Source organism: Poromitra crassiceps (genome assembly GCF_964638095.1).
Source record: "Poromitra crassiceps genome assembly, contig: HAP1_SCAFFOLD_305, whole genome shotgun sequence".
Classification (NCBI taxonomy): Eukaryota; Metazoa; Chordata; class Actinopteri; order Beryciformes; family Melamphaidae; genus Poromitra; species Poromitra crassiceps.
The window spans coordinates 91,344-113,153 of record NW_028152096.1 but is presented as its reverse complement, the minus strand read 5'-3'; the positions used below and the strand labels follow the sequence as shown (position 1 = coordinate 113,153).

Sequence of the window (21,810 nt, the reverse complement as noted above, 5' to 3'; positions counted from 1 at the left end):
TCTCTCTCTCTCTCTCTCTCTCTCTCTCTCTCTCTCTAAAAAAACAACAAAAAAACTTTACCACTATTTCTTCAGAAGTTGTAGCTGTCATAGACTGTGTTGCATAGTTGATTGCTCTATTGCTGACAAAAATGTGTTATTGTAAGTCGCTTTGGATAAAAGCATCTGCCAAATGACGTAATGTAATGAATTCGGAGGAAAAAGTCTGAATTTATGTCATCAATCACGCAATTGTGATGTCATCAGTGAGGGCTGTACAGTGCAATTATGTCACACATGCTATGAAATAATTTACAGCAGTAGCACCCATACAGTTTTGCGTGTGTGGAACTTAACTGTGACGGCAGTGCCGCCGCAGCGTCCAGAGACTATATGGCGCAGACAGCCTATCTTGTCAAAACATCTTGTTGTTCATCTTCAAATGACTCAATAATGACCTTTGCCAGACGAACGTTACATTCTGAACTCGCCGTCACTCGGAGACCAACATTAATGTTAGTGCAGCAGAGCAGTGCTCACTCAACAGTAACACATGAGACTGGCTGACCAACACACTGCAGCGCTGTGCAACTCTAAGGTGAAGAACTTAAAACTTGTGCTCAGTCCGTTTCACCTCAAAAACCCTACGCCCGCTCAACGACTTGGACAACGATGGCTTTCCCCACAACAGTGCAGCAGAGTGGCTGCTCTCTATACTTGCTGCTCTCCACTAAAATGTGAATAGCATGTTAACACTTTGAGTGCCACGGCCCTTGGGCAAAAGGTTGCTTGCTGTGCCACATAGGCCGCAATGCATTTTAAAACAGTCATATAATTTCTTTAATAATTACTATGTAAACACTGAACACGCACAAATAACGATGAGACTCTCTTCTATCACCTGCAAAAAAAAGTTTATTGATCCCATTTTCCGTTCTTTAGTTATGAGCCGGAGAAGATAGCTTGATTGAACGAAAAACAGACCTTTTTTTCTACGAGCTGAGATAATGAGCCTTTTGTGAAATTAAACATTTCAAGCACATCACTGACTCTGAAGCTAATTTTCTGATGTAGTCACACCTCAAAAATAATTTCCTTCAATAAAACAGTGAAGGCCAGGGAATTTTGTTTGGAAGAATAATATTTTTAGCTGCAACCAGCAGCGCTGGCCCCTGCGTGCGCTGCTGGTTGCAGCTTCTTGCTTCTGCTGGTGGGCATCGGATATTCTGGCTTGCGTTTGCCAACCCTGTCCTGCTGTCTGGGTCTGTCTGGGTCAGTGTTGTGTGCTGCTCTGCGTGCCCCACCTCCCCCCCTCCTCCTCCCCCCCCCCGTTGTGGGAGGAGTGTCTCTCTGCTCTGCTCGGCTCTGCTGTTTGCTCTGCGTGTGCTCAGCACTTGAAAAGTCCGCTAGATCCAGCTTTTTTACAGCCGCGTGTACCAGCTCCCATGCTTCCAGTTAATAATAACAAATCCACGGCTGATCATGCGAATGGGCTGTTGCAGCGCACACGGAGGTGCTCAATTGTGATAGCAGATTGGCTGCTGCAGGGGCACAGCTAAACGTTATGCTTCAATGAAGCAGCTGCATACGGACGGATGCGATGCGATTTCCTTTTCCCCAACGACTTCTTCTGTGTGTTTTACTCCACGTTCTCTCATCTGGAGAGCGCTGTCACCACCTAAGGGTTCTGTAAAATAGGTTAGACACATTCAATAGCTCTCATATTGTAAGAGGCGATGTAAGAAGCTGAGATGGACACCCCCCCCCCCCCCGTCAAAAAAACAATTTTGAGTTATTGACGCCATTTGGCGTCGCTGGCACTCTACGGTAAATTTCTAATGACGCCATATGGCGTCGCTGGCACTCAATGTGTTAACGTACCGGATGATTTCCATGGGAAGCGTTTACGTCACATGGAAGACAAGAGAAGAGGGTGTCAAAACTCCTAGGTGTATCCCAGTTTGACCATGCAGGCAGATGGGGACCTGGAGGCTCAGCTGGCCAGTAAGGAGAAGGAATGGAAGGAGCTCCAGTCTCTCAGGTTCCAGCAGCTGGAGAGCTCCCTCAAAGAGGCCCAGGACGAGCGCTCCTCCCTGAGGCAACGCTTCCAGCAGCTGAGGGAGGATTTCCAATTCAACTTGGCGGTCCTAGAGGAGAGAGACCCAGAGCTGGAGAGATACGATGCTGTGGCCACCATGTCACTGACTGTAGAGAGCAACAGACAGAAGGAGCTGAGCCAGCTGCGTATCCAGGTAGTCAAGCTGGAGGAGCTGAGAGGCCGGGAGGCCAAGGAGAGGGAGGAGGAGCTGAGGGCCGGCCAGCACCGAGCTGCTAAGCACAGCCTGCAGCTGGACCAGCTGCAGGGCTCTATGGCTGCTGACATTCAGAAGCAAAGGGAGGAGTATGAGAGGATGAAACAGGATCTGCAGCGCCGGATAATAGAGGTGGAAGGAGAGCTGGCCCTACAGAGACGGGAGATGACGGCAGACTTTGACAACGATCTCAGACTCCGGGAACACGAGTTCAACCTGAAAATGGATGAGATGCGAGGTGTGGTGCTGTCTCATGAACTCCACGTGAAGCTGCTGTCTAAAGAGATGGAGGTGCACTTCCAGGCCCAGGTCCAGGCTGTGGAGGCTCTGCAGGCCTCTGAGGAGCTCTGTCAACAGCTCCAAACCCAGCTCCAACACAGCGCCTGGAAGATTGGTCTCCATCCTTTTCAGCTTGTCCTCAAGCTCCTTAATCATGTGATCCTTGCCAGCAGTGAGGTCTGTAAACTGAAGAAGGAGGAGGATAACCACAACACGAGGATCTGGACCGGGCTCTGAGGGAGTGCGAGGCCCGGCTGGAGGCCCAGCGGCAGGCCCACACCCAGCAGCTGCAGACCGCTGAGAGACATGTGGTGAAGCTGCAGGAGGACATGGAGGTGATGGCTGCACAGGCGCGCCGGGCACAGAGCGACCAGCGGGAAGCGCTGGAACGGAGAGACAAGACTGCACAGAGGCTTCGCTCAGAGTTGGAGGTGACACAAGTTGGCTGGGACAAGTACTGTACATCAGCCTCCTTGGCAACAGCCTCCAAGGAGGCTGTTGCCAAGGAGACGGAAATGCTGCCCTTGCAGGAGAGAGAGGCTAAACTGAGGGGTGAACTGGAGAGGAGCAGGGAGGAGGTGGAGAGATACAAGCTGCAGCTGGGCGCAGGTCTGGACAGAGAGAAGGCTTTAGAGCGGACGAGAGTCCAGTTGGAGCTGGAGTGGCAGAGACGCTGTGAGGACACCAAGGCTGAACACTACCTGGCCAGTGAGCAGCTCATACAGGGCCTGACCCAGGCCAGAGACCAGACCAGGGCGGAGCTGAGGGAACGAGACAGAGAGCTACAGGACCTGACTGTTACTGCGTTCTGTTACAGTGGAGAGAGACCAGGCACTACAGGGTTTCACACCAAACATGAGTGATCTGGCATCGGAGGAGATCCGTCGCCTGCAGCAGCAGAGCAGCAGCCTGAGGGCTGTGGTGGCCCAGATGAGGAAGGATATGGATCTCAGCCATCTCCCAGCCCAGCCTCCAAGCGGCCCTGTCATCTCCTCCACCATCCCTACTACCAGCATACAGGTGGCTAGTGGACCACCAGCACAGCCCACTGGCAACTCCTCTACAACCAGCACAGCACTTCCAGTTCCTCCAGAATACAGTCATGGCCTGGAGCAGGAGGTGTCACTGCTGAAGGCTCGGTGCAGACACCTGGAGGGACAGCTAGAGGGCCCTGTAGGACCCCTCAATCCAGCTGCAGCCACAGACAGACCTGTTGAGGCCCTGGCCCCCGTGGCTCTGGACAACACGTACCTACAGAACCACATCAGATCACTCAACGAAACTATTGGCGGTCTGCGTATGGAGAAAGTCAGCAACACTGCTGCCTTGAAGAAGCAGGAGGTGAGAGTGGCACATCTGGAGTCTGCCCTCTCCAGCCTCACGCAACAGTGCCATGCCAAGCAGGTGGAAGGGGAGGAGCTACGTCTGGAAGTGGCCAATCAGCGGAGGAAGGGGGTGTGTGAGGAGGCGGGTCTTCATCAGCGTTTGGCCGCAGTAGAGATGGAGCTGGAGGAAGTGAGGCGAGAGAAGGAGGAGTACCAGAAAGGAAATGTCCTCAACAACCTGGAGTCTGTTGCCCTGGGGAACCAGGTTTCGGCACTGAAGTTGGACATTGCTAGCAGGCGGGAGCCCATTGTGTGTGAACAGAGTGAGATGGTGCGACAGCTCCAGGAGGAGAACCTGTGTCTCCGGCGGCAGCAGCTGGCCTTGGGCCTGAGGTCTGCCGGTGTGCCAGGGGACGTGCCAGGTGGTAAACCAAACGCACCTCTCCTGCAGGCCAAGCTGAAGCAGGCGGCTCGCTGTATCGCCCGTCTGAGCAGGGAGCGGCAGCAGCTGATAGAGATGGGCAACCGTCTGCGAGCCCACACCACCACCACTGCTGGACTACAGGTCCCCCAGGCCTCTGTCAGACCAGTGCAGTCAATGGAGCCAGAGAGGCTCTCCATAGAGAAGCAAGGGGACCAACATGGCCGTCTGTCTGCTCTGGAACAGCTGCAGTACCAGCTCACCTCCCAGGAGCTGCAGTACGCTCAGAGGCAGGGGCCCTCCATTGTGGTTCAGCCGCTGCTCTCTGAGACCAACAGTGGAGGTCGGGCACAAACGTGGCTGCCAAACCCTGGACCCAGGGGCCCAAAGACACAGGTGGGCCTGAGCGTCCAAGGAGCAAAGTGAACACGCCTCCTCCACTCAGCCAATCCCCGAGCTCGCTGCTTCTGCACCCCTCCCGCCCGCCGGGCCCCTGATGTCAGCGGTGGCATCGGAGGGCTCGCTAAAGCAAGTGTGAAAGATGCTGGACCGAGGCCTCAGTCCGTCAATACTCATTGAAGGTGAAGGGGACCCGAGCACCAGGGACTTGGCTGAGCCCAGCGGCGCTGGAGTCCATGTCCATTTGAGGGTGCAGGGGGTCAGGGCCCCTATCCAGACACAGAGACAGGCCCAAGAGAGGAGGAAACCCACTAGAATGACATTACACCCTCACCCAGCCAAGACAGGCTGCAGGGTCAGCAAGATCACAAACCACAATATCAAGTGCTGATGGTCCGGATGGATGGACCAGTGAAGCGATGTGTGTTGAAGGGAGGGGAAGTGTGGAAGAACGTAGTGTTCTTGGACCATTGCATGAATGCCAATTCTGGCTAGGTAGAGGCTTTTTTTTAATAAAGTATAGCACACACCCAGAGATGCAGTGGTAGAGAACAAGTTGGGTAAGATATGAAGTCCAACAGGTGACCTTCATGAGACAAACATTGACACAGTGGTAAGGGACATCTGTGATGTTGAGTTCCAGCCCCTTTCACACAGTACACATCTCAATTCTTACCTGCTTCTCTTTAGCTACATCTCCTCCTTTGTGATTGGTATAGATTTATTAAGCCATTTAATAAGCTAAATTAATAAGGGACAATGGCTTTGACCTGCTTTCACCTTCATCTCAATAGAGCGCTTCATTAAAAGAGTCAACGGGAGTGGGAATCAAATACTGTAAACCTGACTAAAGCATCATCCTTCATCTGACTGACTCACTACATGTATTCAAGTATTAAAAACAGCAAACAATGTACTGTGCCCAGTTCTGCCCTGATGGCAGGTCAGAGGAGCCTCTGTTGGTATGCAGAGTATGTTGGTAAGTAACAAGATGTTATGGTGTTATGGCAGGGATGGGACAACAATGTGCCATGGCTTTTCATTCCAACACTGCAGCAGATGACTTCAGTGATGACCAGAGATGAGGAACTAATAATGAACCTGCCTCTACTACTGTACCTCTATAGCCAATGTACGCATACCAACAAAAACACATCTAACCTGGCATCTTGAGAGCTGTGCAGAGATGATTAGTTCCTCCTCTCTGTCACTCTGGATGAATGTTTGCTCATCACAGAAATCACCTGCTTGACAGCATTGTTCTTCTTCACAATCCAGAGTAAATGATAACACCTTGATAACAATCTGGATCTGTACAGGCATACCTGCATATCTCTAACCTGCCATCTGTAGCAGGGATGGGCAGGTTACTAAGAAAAGAGCTTGCAAGTACAGCCTACTTATCTATAATAATCAAAGCAAATCAAAGCTCTATAATAAAAAATAAGCTATAGCCTACCATGCCAAGGAAGTATTACTAGAGACCATCTTGTGATGGCAAATCAGAGGCCAAAAGGGGAGGTGCTTGAGCACCTCCTGGGGTCTATCTGTGCATGGGCCTGGAGTTCTTGCAGAGTATACTGTATTTATTTGTGAGTGGCCTTATTGTTAACAAAATTAGCCTTGGTGATGTGTATGAAAATCTGTATAACTTAGGGTGCTTTACTGCTTTCTCACTGGGAACGATTGCTTTCGTTCCGTTCCGCACCCTGGAACGATTGCCTCCCCTCTCCCCCACTGGTCAGCTTTCACATTACAACATTTCTTCCGCGCTCGGAAACGGAACAGAGTGCACTTGCGTCATCAACTATGCCTGGAGTTTATCCTCGCCCGTGTGTTGTCTATGTGGTTCGGTTGGTTTCCACACTCGCAAGTGTTCCGTGCCCGGGCACGCCAAAGCGCTCCTCAGACCACCAAGTGTGCTCGGGAACGGTACCGGGGCACCAGTGAGAAAGCAGTTGATTGCCTTGGTTTGCATCCATGCAATCTTGTAGCTATACAACTATGTAGGGGGGAGCCTCCGATTGCCACCGGGTATTTCACACACTGTTCGAACCTAATTGTGTTTTTTAGAAGGGGATAATTGAACATAATTTTTGGCCAATTTTGACAGCCCTAATCACCAACCAGTCAGTTGCACCATTGGTTTAACCAGACTGTGTCTAATGCCGTGTTGTGCTGCTGTCTCCACAGTGGCCGTACAAGGGTCGGTCAGAGGACAAGTCCTTCCTCTATGAAATCGTGGCCAACAAAAGAAATGGCATCGATGTGGATAAGTGGGACTACTTTGCCAGGTGGGCCTCATTGATTAATTGTGATAATTCACTTTTGACCACGGACTGATGAAGAATTCATACGTGTGACCTGATCCGATATCGTTTTGATTATTAGTTCTCTTCATATATCTCTCACTGGTTTCTCCTCAGGGACTGCTACCACCTGGGCATCCAGAATAACTTTGACTATCACCGCTTCCTCCAGTTTGCCAGGGTGTGTGAGGTGGAAGGGAAGAAGGAAATCTGCACCAGAGACAAGGTGCTCACCATGCAAACAGGCCCCCACTTTCAGCTCTGATTTAAACAGCAATCCATTCCGATTATTAGTTAAGAAGACTGAACTAGATGTGAATTCCCTCAACAGGAAGTCGGGAATCTGTATGATCTGTTCCACACCAGGAACTGTCTCCACAGAAGAGCCTACCAGCACAAAGTGGGCAACATCATAGAGACCATGTGAGTGCTCTGCCTACATTAGTACTTTGGCAACATCTGATGTAGCTTGGTCTTGTGTCTCATGTAGCTTCTCGCCTTTGGTCTATGGTTCACTATATCTTGTGTGATAGATGTTCTCAAAAATGACATTTTTGGAATTGATTATCCAGGATCACAGAGGCCTTCATAAAAGCAGACAACGAAGACTTCCCGATCATAGGTTCAGGGGGGAAGATGTTCACCCTCTCCTCCGCCATTAAAGACATGGAGGCCTACACCAAGCTGACAGGTCAGTGGAGGCCACTACAGTATGTCATCTTAGCTCATGTTTGTAGAACACTAAGAAACAGGGAGGAGATAGGCAAGATACCAGGATACGTTAAAAAAATTGCGGATTTAAAGAAAATATTTTCGATGTAGTTTTTTAGGTTTTGGCCTGAGTGAAATGTTCTATGGTCTCTCCCGATTCTAAATATAGCTGAACCGTTTGGTTTGACGAAGTAAAACTATTTTTATAAGCATTTTACAAAATGTCTATGGGAAAATAAATGGCGGATAAAAATCTCTGGTACAGTGCTGAAGCAGGAAGTAGGTGGTCACTTTGCCTCGCTATTGAGCTTCAGGTGAATGTCGTTGCACCTTGTGACAAAGCTCTATCAGTCCTCTCTACCCCTCTGAGTCTATTTTCTTGTGTTTTTACTGTCAACTCAATATGCAAACTTTTATCTTTAGGGACAGTAAAGTCCCAGCGAGAAATGTATGAAATGAATTACCTTTGTTGTCGTTAATTGATCTGTCTGACCGGTCCTCTACTCTGTCCAACCCTATAGACAATGTGTTTGAACAAATACTCCACTCCTCTTCCCCGAAGCTGGCTGAATCGAGGCAGATTCTACGCAACATTGTCTGTCGGCGCCTGTACAAGTTTGTGGGCGAAACTCAGCCTAAGAAACCCATGGAGGAGAACCCGGTGTGTGCTCCTGTCTTCGTGTATACTTGTCCATTACGCTTGACATTTCATTTTTCACGACGTAGCGTGTCAGTCCCAAATTACAAGCACTTGTCCCGGGATCCTGGTAGGGATGGGCATTTTAAGTAATTTAAATATTCGAGTACTCTCTTAATTAATGAACGAGTACTCCTTTATTAACGTAATAGCGTCCTTTTTGCATAATGATATGGGTGGTCCGTGGCCGAGGGGAAACGAGCAGAACCAAACCTATTTTATCCATCTGTAACTGATCTCCATAATATTCATAACAAATGATCAGTTATCACAGTTAGTCATGTTACTCTAAATTCTATACATTTTAATCCGTATGACCTTTCCCCTTAAGCCACCCGTTTGAGTCATTGGTTCACATGTACTGTAGTTATGTTTGAAATATATAGCCTACTGGAGGACGTGACCACAACCCCCAACCTCCTGTCCCATCTGGTCACCCTAATGACATGTGATTTTTATGCCTCCACCGGCGATAGCCAGGCCGGAGGCATTATGGATCCGGGTTGTCTGTACGTCCGTACGATGTTTGTTAACGCGATATCTGAGGAATGCCTTGACGGAATTTAATCAAACTTGTATCAAACATCGACTTGGACTCAAGGATGAACTCATTAGATTTTGGTGGTCAAAGGTCAAAGGTCAAGGTCACTGTGACCTCTCAAACGCCATTTTCAAGCTTGTTAACGCGATATCTCACGAATGCCTTGACGGAATTTCATCAAATTTGCCCTCAAACATCGACTCAGACTCAAGGATGATCTGATTAGATTTTGGTGGTCAAAGGTCAAGGTCACTGTGACCTCTCGAACGTCATTTTCAAGCTTGTTAACGCCATATCTCAGGAATGCCTTGACGGAATTTAATCAAACTTGTCTCAAACATCGACTTGGACTCAAGGATGAACTGATTCGATTTTGGTGGTCAAAGGTCAAGGTCACTGTGACCTCTCAAACCCCATTTTCCAGCTTGTTAATGCGATATCTCACGAATGCCTTGACAGAATTTCATCAAATTTGCCTCAAACATCGACTTAGACTCAAGGATGATCTAATTAGATTTTGGTGGTCAAAGGTCAAGGTCACTGTGACCTCTCAAACGCCATTTTCAAGCTTGTTAGCGCAACATCTCAGAAATGCCTTGACGGAGTTTCATCAAACATCGACTTGGACTCAAGGATGAACTGATTAGATTTTCGTGGTCAAAGGTCAAGGTCACTGTGACCTCACGAATGCCATTCCCAAGTTCGTTAAAGCGATATCTCAAGAACGGCTTGATGGAATTTCTGCCAATTTGGCTCAAACGTCGACTTGGGCGCAAGGATGAATGGATTACATTTTGGTGATCAAAGGTCAAGGTCACTGTGACCTCTCCAACGCCATTTTCAAGCTTGTTAACGCCATATCTCAGGAATGCCTTGACGGAATTTCATCAAATTTGTCTCAAACATTAACTTGGCCTCAAGGATGAACTGATTACATTTTGGTGGTCAAACTTCAAGGTCACTGTGACCTCACGAACGCCATTCCCAAGTTGGTTAACGCAATATCTCAAGAACGGCTTGATAGAATTTCTTCTGATTTGGCTCAAACATTGACTTGGACGCAAGGATGAACTGATTCCATTTTGGTTATCAAAGGTCAAGGTCACTGTGACCTCTTGAATGCCATTTTCAAGCTTGTTAACGCGATATCTCAGGAATGTCTTGATGGAATTTCTTCGAATTTGCCTCAAGCGTCCACTTGGACTCAAGGATGAACTGATTACATTTTGGTGGTCAAAGTTCAAGGTCACTGTGACCTCACACACCCAATTTCCAAGCTCTGTAACGCAACATCACAGGAGCGCCTTGACAGAACTTCTTCCAATTTGCCTCAAATGGCGATTTGGACTCAAGAATGAACTAATGGCGGAGGCATAAGTCCACGTTGCGGTCGTTCTAGTTGAGAACTTGTTCAGGAAGCAGCACGTGAGGCTGGGTAAGCGCATCACTGACTTTCGGTCCATCAGCACCGGCGCTGCCCAGGGCGGTGTCCTCTCTCCCTACTTCTTCGGTCTGTCACCAGTCCGTCAAGCTCCTGAAGTTCGCAGACGATACCACCCTCATAGGGCTCATCACAGATGGAGATGAGTCGGAATACAGACAGGAAGTTGAGCGCATCATCCGCTGCGCTGAGAAGATAATCGGATGCAACCTGCCATCCCTCCAGGACCTGCATGCAGCCAGAACACTGAAGCGGTTTCGCAAGATCATGGCTGACCCCTCCCACCCTGGCCACAAACTCTTTAAGACACTCCCCCACGGCAAGAGACTGAGGTCTGCCAAGACCAGAACCACCCGCCACAAGACCAGCTTCTTCCCAACCGCCATCAGCCTCACCAACAAGGCCCGGAAACCCCTTCTGCCAAGGACCTCACCAACAACCCCCCCACACACACACACACAAACTCACTACCTCCTCCTAAACTCAACTGAACTCCCCCCCATAAAACTGGAACTCATACTGTATCTAATTTAATGCCTGTCTAACTGGGACTGTAAATTCCCTGCACATTTAATGCCTATTTAACTTAGCCTGTAAATTTAATGTACATTCAATGTAAACTCTTATTTAACTCAGACTGTAAATTCATGTAAATCCAATGCCTATTTAACGTCTATTTAACTCAGTCTGTAAATCTCATGTAAATCCAACGTAAATTAATATTTATCATCCACAGAACACTTCACCACTCATATTGTATATATTTACTCGATTTGATTACACTTTGCAACTTTGTGATTGTCTTTAGTTTTCTTCCTACTTCTTATCTCTGTATATTGATGTGACCGCTACGCTGCATACAGACACTAAGACAAATTCCTCGTATGTAACTTGCATACTGTGGCAATAAAAGTGATTCTGATTCTGATTCTAAATATCATCCACACTTGGGTTATGTTTTGTGGTTGTACTTATTTAAATTTGTGTCTGCATTTCTTTGCCCTGCTCTCTCTATCTTTTTACATTGCCTGCATGCACACTGCAGCATGGATTGCATCCAGACTACATAGAATTCCTATCACAATGCGAACCTGACCACTCTCACATCTGATTGTGAATGATGTGATGATTTCTGGCCATCCGGGCCTGTCACTTAAAGTTTGACGTTGACTAGTACATACTAGAATGATTACTTTTAGTCCATGGGCCGGAGCTCAAAATTCCACTTGTCGGTACCATTCAAGGTGGCAAAACTTGCTTATAAGTTTTGATAAGATACATGTCTGTAGATTATATTTTGGTATGATAGCCATTCCTGAGTGGTAGCTGACACACGGTTATCAGCTCTTGGAATTAACACCCCTAAAGTAAATAGCATGTTAAGGCTGGCGCATAACCTTGTTTAGGCTCATGGTCAGGACTTTTTTCAATGTATTATAATGTGTTTGGTCCTATCTTCTTAAATCTCATTAGATACCTAATGCCTATACCTTAAATTGTAAAAAAAAACAAAAACAAAAAAAAACTAGTTGGAGCAAAAACCAGTTGGCATGGGAAACGATACACAGAAAATCATTGGATGTCCTTCTCTTTTAAAATAATAGCAACGTCAACATCAACATTTTAAATAAAATGAGTGAAATTGCAAAGGTCCAGTGTTTCAGAAAGTGCTTTATTTCAGAGGCCTAGTAGGACTTGGTCCTCTCAACAGCTCACTTTTCTATCTTTCTTCTAAAAAAGTACAAAATTAAATATGAATACACTTAACACATTCACTGCCAGCCGTTTTTTTTTTACCGTAGGTAGGTTCTGCCAGAGGTTTTTTTTGAGGATTCTGGCTCATCTTTCAAGACCCGAGGATTCTTTTCTGCTAAGATTTTGTGAACACACAATATCTCAAAAGAACTAATAGAATGTGTGCTTTCTCTGTCTAAAAGAGTTAGTTTGTAGAGTTAGTAGTTATGTAAGCATTAGCAGTTGAATACAGCATGGTTTCAGCGTCAGAAAAATTATTCTGAGATAAACGGCTTTTTGTGAAATTCGATAGAACAGTCACTTTAACCATTCATTTTTGGCATCAGTAAGACGTCAGACATCTAAACAATAGTTTTGAACAGTAATTTCCTCCATAACAGCAGGAAACACCCCTCTACTTCAAACTCCTCCCTCCGTGTGTGTTCTTCTTGGCTGCAGCGGGCATGTCACAAGCTCGTTGCTGCTGCTGCTGTAACCTCGCGTCACCAGGCTCACTGCTTCTGCTGCTGCTGCCTGTCTGCTGGCGGCCGCTGTGCAAGTCTGGATCGGCTCGCTCGTTTCTTGTGGTTTGTGTTGAGAGCTTTGATGAAGCTTTTGCGATTCTGGTCTTATTTATGCTGCGTGTTTCAAAGTGTGTTCCACCCGTAATCTATTTCTAATGGATTATACAGGATAGGCAAAAAATAAGCCTTGGCTTCAGCCTATTCCTTTTTTCGGTCATTGACTGTATAAATTGTATTTGTGTGAAATGGTCTGTACAGGTATGATGATGTTCTCTTGCTGTATATTCACACAAATTGTTACATTTGTTTGTGGTGCATTATAACCTATGACCGAAAATAAACCATTCATTCATTCATTCATTCATTCATATTATGCAAATTTGCAATCTCGCACCGCCAGCAATCAGCGCGAAAACGAAAGCATTTCCATTTTCACGAGAATGGCTTCCTCACACTGCTTTTTGCTTGCCTTCCTCTAGTCTGGGAGAGCACTGTCGCCACTTAGTGGGTCGGGAATGGGTTGTACACGTTGTACACGTCCAATACTTGTATAAGAGATGTAAAAGGGTTAGATGCACATCCCACGGTCAAAAAAATAATAATAATTTTTTTGACGTATTAATACGTCATTGGCAGTCAACCGTTGGATTTTTTTTGATGGATTAATACGTCATTGGCAGTGAACGTGTTAAATATCACTAGAAATACAGACTTTAAATTGTAAAAAAAAAAAAAAAAAAAACAGTTTGCATAGGAAATACTAAATAGACAGACAATCTTCATTGGATGTCATCAACAATTTAAATAAAAAAATACAATTGCAAAGGTCCAGTGTTTCAGAAGTGCTTTGTTTCTTTAGAGTCGTAGCAGGTCTTGGTCCTCTCAACAGCTCATTTCTAGCTCTCCCCACTTTTTGTAGTCGTCAAAGGCTTTATCAAACAAATACCTGATACAATCATTCTGTACAGTGTCCAAATTCACATTAAAAATCACAGACACTTTTTTTAAGTCGTCACAAAATCTATACCAAACAAATGCATCATACAATCCTTCTGTAGTGTCAAAATTCACATTATAAAGATACATAAAAAGTGTCCCACCGTTTCATCTTGGTTGCCAAGGCTGACAGCCTTAACTCCAACAGGCCTGTCCAAGTGGAACTCTTTTTTTAATACATCCCATCTAGCTAGTGGGGTCTTTTTCCCCTCCAAAGTCATTCATTCAGGGGCCCTTTACACAAGGACAGTTTCTGGAAGAAACGACACAATAGCGTTTCCTTCACACCTTCTCCCTGTTTACATGAGCGCTGTTGAATTTTTAAAACGCCGTAATGTACATGCCAGGTCGCTAGGTGGCAGTGTGATCACCTTATTCTTTACCCATACAAGGACGCTTCTGCATGACGTCATTTCGAAAATCGTCTTTCCGGTTTTAAACGCGGAAGTAGAGTCCGCCTTCCGCAGTCATTTCGACTTGCCAAAAAGCTTTTTTCAAGCTAAAAAAAACCCCAAACTGTTTTAAAGTTTTAATATTTGTCGGGTGAGAATGTAACAGTTTATCAGAATAACGCCTATTGGAAATCTTTAATGAGCAGCGAGGACCGGGAGCGCTGAGTGTGCTATCTGTCAAACCCTACTGTAGTTAGGCTACTGGCAGTGAGAAAACACTGTCGACGTGCTTTTGTAACTAACGTTAAACACCGACCGGGTACAGCCATCGGCTCCTCGCAGCAGTAACGTTATGAACATGTAACTGAAGTTGGCCGCAGTGTAGCTTAATTCTGAATGTTGCCAAACTTCATTCATACTGACGTTTTATTTGGTTGCCAACTCGCGCACGGCTATGGCATAATCGCGTGTGTCGCCTGTGAAGGCACGTCAGAGTTTCTGAAATGTGCCATTCCAAAACGATTACATGGAGCACTCAGCGGGAAGCGTGTCAAACAATTCCACTCTGGAGGGTGGTTCCAAAATGTGTCGTTTCCTAAGCGCGAATTCGCCGTCGCCGTCTAAAAGGGAGGCACTGACGATACAATAATTCCCCGTCACCATAGGAAACCGTCTTCGTGTAAAGTGCCCCTTAGATGTTCATTTTGTTTCACATCAGCGATGCGATGGGATCTCAGGGAGGTCATGTGTCCATCAGGGTTCATGCCATACCTCCTGTGCAGAGAACAGTCCTTTCTCAGGGCTTTGCTTGCTTCAGGCAAGTTGATGATGATGTACCCACTGGTCCATACAGTGGCTCTCCCTGCAGAAGCAGTCCACTATGCTCAAGGCCGGGTCCTTCCACGTTGAAGAGTGGAAATCCGTTTTTAAATGGCCGACTTGCAGAAGGGGCGAGGGCGTGCGCTCGGCCCGAGGCTGCAGACTGGGAGCGGACGTCCGGGGGGATTTTTCACCGTGCCTGGGATGACGATGATGTCGTTTTGGACAGCAAACTCTTCTCAGAGGCTGCTGATCTCCGCAGACCTCTGCGGAAAGCAACCAAAGAGGGCCACCCTCACCCTGGCCACCAAACGCTGCAACTTGCTGTTGCCCGCCACAGTCTGCTCACAGCCACCACAGAGCTGGGGAAGGAGGGGGAGAGGCAATCAGACACAATCCAGATACAAGCCAGGTTGCTACAGTAGCACATGTAAACAGGGGCCATAGCTTTCAGTCCAGACAGAGCCATACTTACCAGTACATAGGGATATTAATGATTAATCTGCGTCAACCATTTGATCGATCCAAACATATATTAACCGATTAATCGACAATGCTATGTGCCATTTTAAAAGAAATTGCTGAAATTATTTAACAAGACAAGGGTGAAATTTAACGTTCAGCGGTTATACAGAGGAAGAAGAAAGCCAAGCAGGTAGGCAAAAAGTCCAGTGTGGGAGAATTACAGCCAAAAAGACACCAGTATTGTAAACATTGTAATACAATGTTGAAATTCAGCACGTCTACAAGCACAATGACAGCTAATGCAGGAAGTTTGGTTGGGTGATTAACTTGTTGAGTGGGCCTAAAGACACGTTTTGTCTTTTCTATGTTGTATGACAAAAAGCTGCTTTTTGGTAATGATTGATTAATTGATCGTTAACATGACCAATTAATCAATTACGGAAATTGATTACAATTTGCATCCCTACCGGTACATATGGCTCAGCCAATTCCACTCCAGTATGAAAATACCGTGTGCAGAAGCTGTTTTGGTGAGTGTGTGTGTGTTGTGTGCGTTCTCACCTTGTCACTGTCCAGGGTGTTCTGTGAGGTGTGTGAGGCCAGAGAGACGGTGTCTGGCTGGCTGCTGCCTTCACCGTGGCTGTCCAGCTCCCCCTGCTGGTGAATGGTGCGCTCTTGGATCAGGTCCCTGATGTGTTTAATCCAGGTCTGTTTGTTCTGGATGCTGGACGCCTGCCATTGGTCAGTGACGAGTGGGGGGAGTGAGGGTCAAAAGGTCAAAGGTTAGGGTCGGCCACAAATTGACTTCCTTATGCATTCTCATTTTATTCTCTGAGTGTTTCGTGCAAGTCTAAGATCGCTTTCACATATAAGCTGGTGGACTCGGTGCCATTCAGGGGGGTGAAGTTGCAACATTGTTGTGATTTTCATTTGGTCTGGTTCACTTTCACACAGCAATTTGTCACAAGCACCAAACTTTCTGAACAATGTCACATGGTCGAAACAGTCACTGTCTATTGGACAGAATAGAGAAGGGAAATCTCTCCAGCAGGCTTCTAGCCTGGCTGAGGGCTGACTGAACAACACAAGTGAATCCGCAAAACACAGACATGGAGCAACACCACCTGCGATATTGGGATTTCTGGTTTTACTATCAAATAATTATTTAACACGTTCACTGCCAATGACGTGTTTTTACGCCAAACAAAATCCAACCGTTCACTGCCAATGACGTGTTTTTACGTAAAAAAAAAATCAAATTTTTTTTTTTTGACGGTGGGACGTTGATCTAACCCTTTTACGTCTCCTATACCAGAATTGGAGGTATTGAATGTGTATAATCTATTTTACCGACCCACTGAGTGGCGACATGTCTCTCCACAGTAGAAAGAGGCGACCCAAAACTGGAGGGAAAAGCGCGAGGAAGCCGTTCTCATACTGTAAAATTGATGGCGAAAACGCTTTCACTTTCGCGCTGATGCACAGCGGTGGCAACGGTGGGGGGTTCCAAGAATAGACTGGATGCACACTTTGAAACACGCACCATAAATAAGCCCAGAATCGCAAGAGCTTCATCAGAGCTCTCAACCGGACCGCCAAGAAACGAGCGAAACCCATCCAGCGAGCCCCATCCAGACTGCCAGGCAGCAGCCAGGCTGCAGCAACTCGTTTGTCACAGACCCGCTGCAGAGCCAAGGAGGGCGGAGGAGAACGCCCACGGAGGGAGGAGTTGGAAGCAGAGGGGGGTTTCCTGCTGTTATGGAGGAAATTACTGTTCAAAACTATTGTTTAGATGTCTGACGTCTTACTGATGCCAAAAATGAATGGTTAAAGTGACTGTTCTATCGAATTTCACAAAAAGCCGTTTATCTCAGAATAATTTTTCTGACGCTGAAACCATGCTGTATTCAACTGCTAATGCTTACATAACTACTAACTCTACAAACTAACTCTTTTAGACAGAGAAAGCACACATTCTATTAGTTCTTTTGAGATATTGTGTGTTCACAAAATCTTAGCAGAAAAGAATCCTCGGGTCTTGAAAGATGAGCCAGAATCCTCAAAAAAAACCTCTGGCAGAACCTACCTACAGTAAAAAAAAAACGGCTGGCAGTGAATGTGTTAACAAGAATGTGCCCAATATGAGCAGCAGATGAGGCAGCAAGCTGTTGAACATTTCATTCTACAGATGAGAGTAGCCTACGTACCGAAGGAGATAGGCAAACCGGGGGCCAGCTGTTGATAAATGTGATGTTGTTATGATGACGTATGTCATGACGCAGCGCAGGTACTGTACACGTGTGCACGCCGCAGTGTTTGTTTTGCTTCCTTCTACCGTCTTCTACTCATGATGCACTGCATGAGTGCATCAGATGCACTGGCGCTCTTGTGTTTAGTCCGGGTTGCTTTCACACAACAAACGAACCGGGCCAGGGTTCACTTGGAAGCGAACCGAGACCCACGTTTTCAAGCGCACCAGAGTTTGTTTGTTTGTTCTGCAACAGTTTGTTTGCGCTTTCACACCACCCCAAACGAACCGCACTATCTGAGGAAACGAACTCTGGCGCGGTTAAAGCGGACTAAACAGCTTATATGTGAAAGCGACCTAAAGCAACCTGTGCTCTTTATCTCTTCTCTCATTGGTTCCCAAACTGGGCTACGCATACCCCTAGGGGTACGTGGAGGTACTAGAGGGGCTACTTGAGAGAATGGGCAAAATGGACTTAAGAATAAACCATGAAAATAAATGTGCTCAGGAATTGTAATTGCAACTCTTTCACTCTATTTTTTATTTTCTAAAGTTATATTCTTCAAAAGGGGGGTTATGTAAGGGTTAATGCACGATGAGGTGTCCATTATCAGAAATGATTGGACGACGTGGAGGCGTGAACCGTCCGAGGCGAAGTCCAATCATTTCTGATAATGGACACCTGGAAGTGCATTAACCCGCTTATACCATGGTGACTTGCCAAAGAAACAAAACAAGACCATTCATTTATATTTTCATGCATTTTGCAATCAAAATCTAGTTTTCATAACCTTGGATATGAGTTGAGAACCAGCGAGATAAAATAGTCCCCTCGATTGCTGAAGATTATCATTGCAGAAAATGGCCGATGAGTGCCTACACCTGGCAGAATTTCTAGACCATAAACTAACTAATAATTTTGCCAATGTCTAAGAATGCAAAGCCATGTAACTGGCTGGTTAAACTCACATTCCAGGGAATTACGTTAACGTCTGCGGGTCTTATAAGACGTAAGTGGCGCGTGCCGCGCTCGGAGTAGAAAACCATCTGAAGCTTTCTATGTCGGAGTCCAGGTATGTTTTGTACAAGGACGTCTCTCAGTGTGTTGCTGTTAACTGCCCATTTCGTTGTTTTCTTTTTGTTGATCTCGTCTTTTTCCTCTTTGACTTGATTTGTATCAGTGATACAGGCAGTGCGCGCTCTTGCAAAGTGCCTGGCTGGCTTGCTGCAAAGTTATAAACAGAGCTGGTTTGAGAGCCGGCATCTGTCAGCTGACATTACAACATCTCAGAAAACGACAGATTTCTAAATAGCAGTTATTTTATTAAACTGAGCACACAGGGGTAATCTAAATAGTTACTTTGACCAATTTTTTTCTAAACTTATAAAAGTGCCATATTAACCCTTAACGGTGGTATAGAGCTCAAATGGCTCTGTCGAGACCATGGCGCATTGATATGAATGGTGAACAGACCATTTGACTGGAACTACTTAGCTAGGTGTACATTATCACAAATTAATGGACACCCTGCAGCCAATCAGAATCCAGTATTCACCCAGACCATGGTATAATTAAGCAATATAGCATGAGAGCCAGTGTGTTGTGGCAAATATATCCCGCTGATCAGCTGTTATCCCACGAGGCTGCAGGCCGAGTGGGATAACTGCTGAGCAGCGGGATATATGCCACAACACACGCAGCTCGAGTGCTATATTGCTTTTATAAAACGGTTTCCAAGTATGATAATATAATAATAATAATAGTAATACTATAAGTCCGACTGCCATGGCATTCTGGTAGAGTCAGTTGAAACACTACTGTAAGGCGGGACCGCAAGAACGTGCGGGTGATTTGATTGGATCGTTCTGGAGACTGAAGTTGACATTGGCCAATCCTGGCGCTTGCTGAGAAGCTGAGAGCTTTCTGGAAAGCCCGACACGCAGCTCGAGCGCAGCGCTGCATTCTCAGCGCTTGCTGAGAAGCTGAGAGCTTTTCTGCAAAGCCCGACACCAACTAACGTTATGGGGTTAAATGCGGGGTTAACAGCCTTTTTTTTGCAAAGAAGACATTAGCCCGCGTCTATTCTTGTACAAAACATAATTTTCTGCAAAGTATTAGTAAAGTTATAAGCGAAGATCGATTCACAAGGATCTGACAGCTGTCTCCGCCATTTGTTTTTTCTACATTGTCATTTGAGGTAACCAAAGCCTTTTAGTAAGAGAGTTGCCATGGCAACTCATAACCCATGGCCATGGGTTATTGGAGTGGGTTACGGGATTTATACAATGGCTGTGAACCAATCAGATTGCTTGATTTGAGAGAGCCGTTTTATAAGGGATAATGTATATATAGGCGGTGATTACGGGGGAAATAATGACCGACAGGTGATGATTGAGCCCGACGCGCAGCGGAGGGCTTAATAATTCACCTGAAGGTCATTATTTCCCAGTAATCACCGCCTCAATATACATTATCCCGCTTAGAACACGGCCTACAACTAAATCATTCAATAATCTGACAAAAATAATTATTCAAATAGATTTTTTAATAGCGTTTTCAACGACAAAGCGGTTTCATTCGTAATTGGCACACAAGACACCACAGCTGCAACTGGTTGGCCTAATTAGTAGTGTTTGCTGACAAAAAGTTCTTAATCAACTGATTAATCCAGGTGTGGCAGAGCAGCGGTCGGTTGTCGAGAAATAATGACCGGTGAATCTTGTTGATTGACCAATCAGAATAGAGTATTCAAGAGAGCCGTGTTCTAAATACCTTTAATCCGGCTTCCCACCCGCAGACAAGGCCAATTGTGACTGTATGGATGCCCGACCAAGCCGGAGGTAACGTGGGGGTTCGAACCCGCGACCCTCGTGTTGGTAGGCAGGGAATGTACCGCTGCACTACCCGCACACCCAGACAATCTAATTGATTACACACAGACCATCGGCCCTGTTCATTGGACACTCACTGTCCTCGTAGCAGTTGCTGGTGCTGGAGTGCCGGATGTCCAGTGAGAGCATGGACAGGTCCGACCGAGACGGGTTCTGCTGCGCCTCCATGTCAGGAGAGTCCTGCATCATCTCCTCGATCTCCTCGATAACCTGCAGCAACACACAGTATAACATTGAGGGTCAATTCATGAATTAACTCAGCAATTCCAATTTAACTGAGGAATTGGAATTGGAAAAAAATTACAAAATTAATTGGAATTTCAGTTTCTTTTCTCCATTCTGAGATTACAGTGTTATACTATATATTATCAATAGTGAATATCATAAAATGTTAAAGGTTCCTCATAGGCGATACTTGATGTATGACACGTAACCGTAATACAGAAATTATTTATTTTGTTTAACTGTCTTTAATTTGAGTCATGATTAGTTGGATTTATAATGTTTAGCACAGTGGTTCTCAAACTTTTTCATGTTAACGACCCTTAAACTGACACAAATTAGACCACAGACCCCCATTTGATCATAATTGTCCCAGGGCCCCCCAATTTTTGCTTTTAGATGTTTACTACTGAAAGTGTACCAGCCGCTCCCTACACGCGCACAACGCACTGAGCGTAGGAAACCAAGTGTCGCCCTAGGGCATCATCCAGAGCAGGAATACCACAGTCAAACAGACAGTGCGGTGGATGCCCCGCAGTTTGGTAACGCCCCTTCTAAAATTTACTCTCCACACGGCCAGTTTGGCATTTTGAACTGGCCACGGTGCCCCCTTAAAAGAAAGTTGTGGGATCTCCTTGTTAACTACATGCGACGCAGTAAACAAACTCACGTTTCCATCGGTCACATCTGTACACGTGTGAGATTCCTCCCACTCCCGCAAATATGTAACGTAGCCTACGTAAATACAGTGTTGTGTAGTGGAAGCCATCATCTTGCTCTATAATGATCAGAACGGGTGTTGTTCAGAAAGGGCGATAAACAGCGGACTTTTCAGTCCATCTTGCAACACACTATTTTTGTAGTTAAGCTACTTCTCTGCATAGGGCAGATACAAAATAAAGTGCCTCTGCTTGTAACATGAAATAATTCAGGCATCTCAAGTAAAATATAACAAAATTACTATTGGTCTCCCTCTCTTTTTACAGTCTGACACACACACACACACACACACACACACACACACACACACATACATATACATATACTGTACATATGTTATAGAAGACTCCTGGCTTCAGTATATTTGTGGATTTGTGGGATGAA

General features: G+C 45.9%; 1 protein-coding gene and 1 pseudogene across 2 annotated transcripts; both read left to right on the top strand.

Annotated features, from left to right (window-relative positions):
• The first annotated feature begins 1,946 nt into the window (after window positions 1-1,946).
• Window positions 1,947-5,106, top strand: LOC310771016 (coiled-coil domain-containing protein 57-like; annotated as a pseudogene). Its single transcript has one exon. The product of its transcript is annotated as a coiled-coil domain-containing protein 57-like (transcript).
• Window positions 5,107-5,626: 520 nt separating this feature from the next.
• Window positions 5,627-8,775, top strand: LOC310771015 (deoxynucleoside triphosphate triphosphohydrolase SAMHD1-like; the record flags this gene model as incomplete). Its single annotated transcript, XM_083663698.1, has 7 exons — window positions 5,627-5,677; window positions 6,909-7,009; window positions 7,142-7,250; window positions 7,356-7,447; window positions 7,597-7,715; window positions 8,257-8,396; window positions 8,764-8,775. 7 exons carry the CDS (start codon window positions 5,627-5,629, stop codon window positions 8,773-8,775), a joined length of 624 nt encoding a protein of 207 aa, XP_083519824.1.
• Between the last annotated feature and the right edge of the window lie 13,035 nt (window positions 8,776-21,810).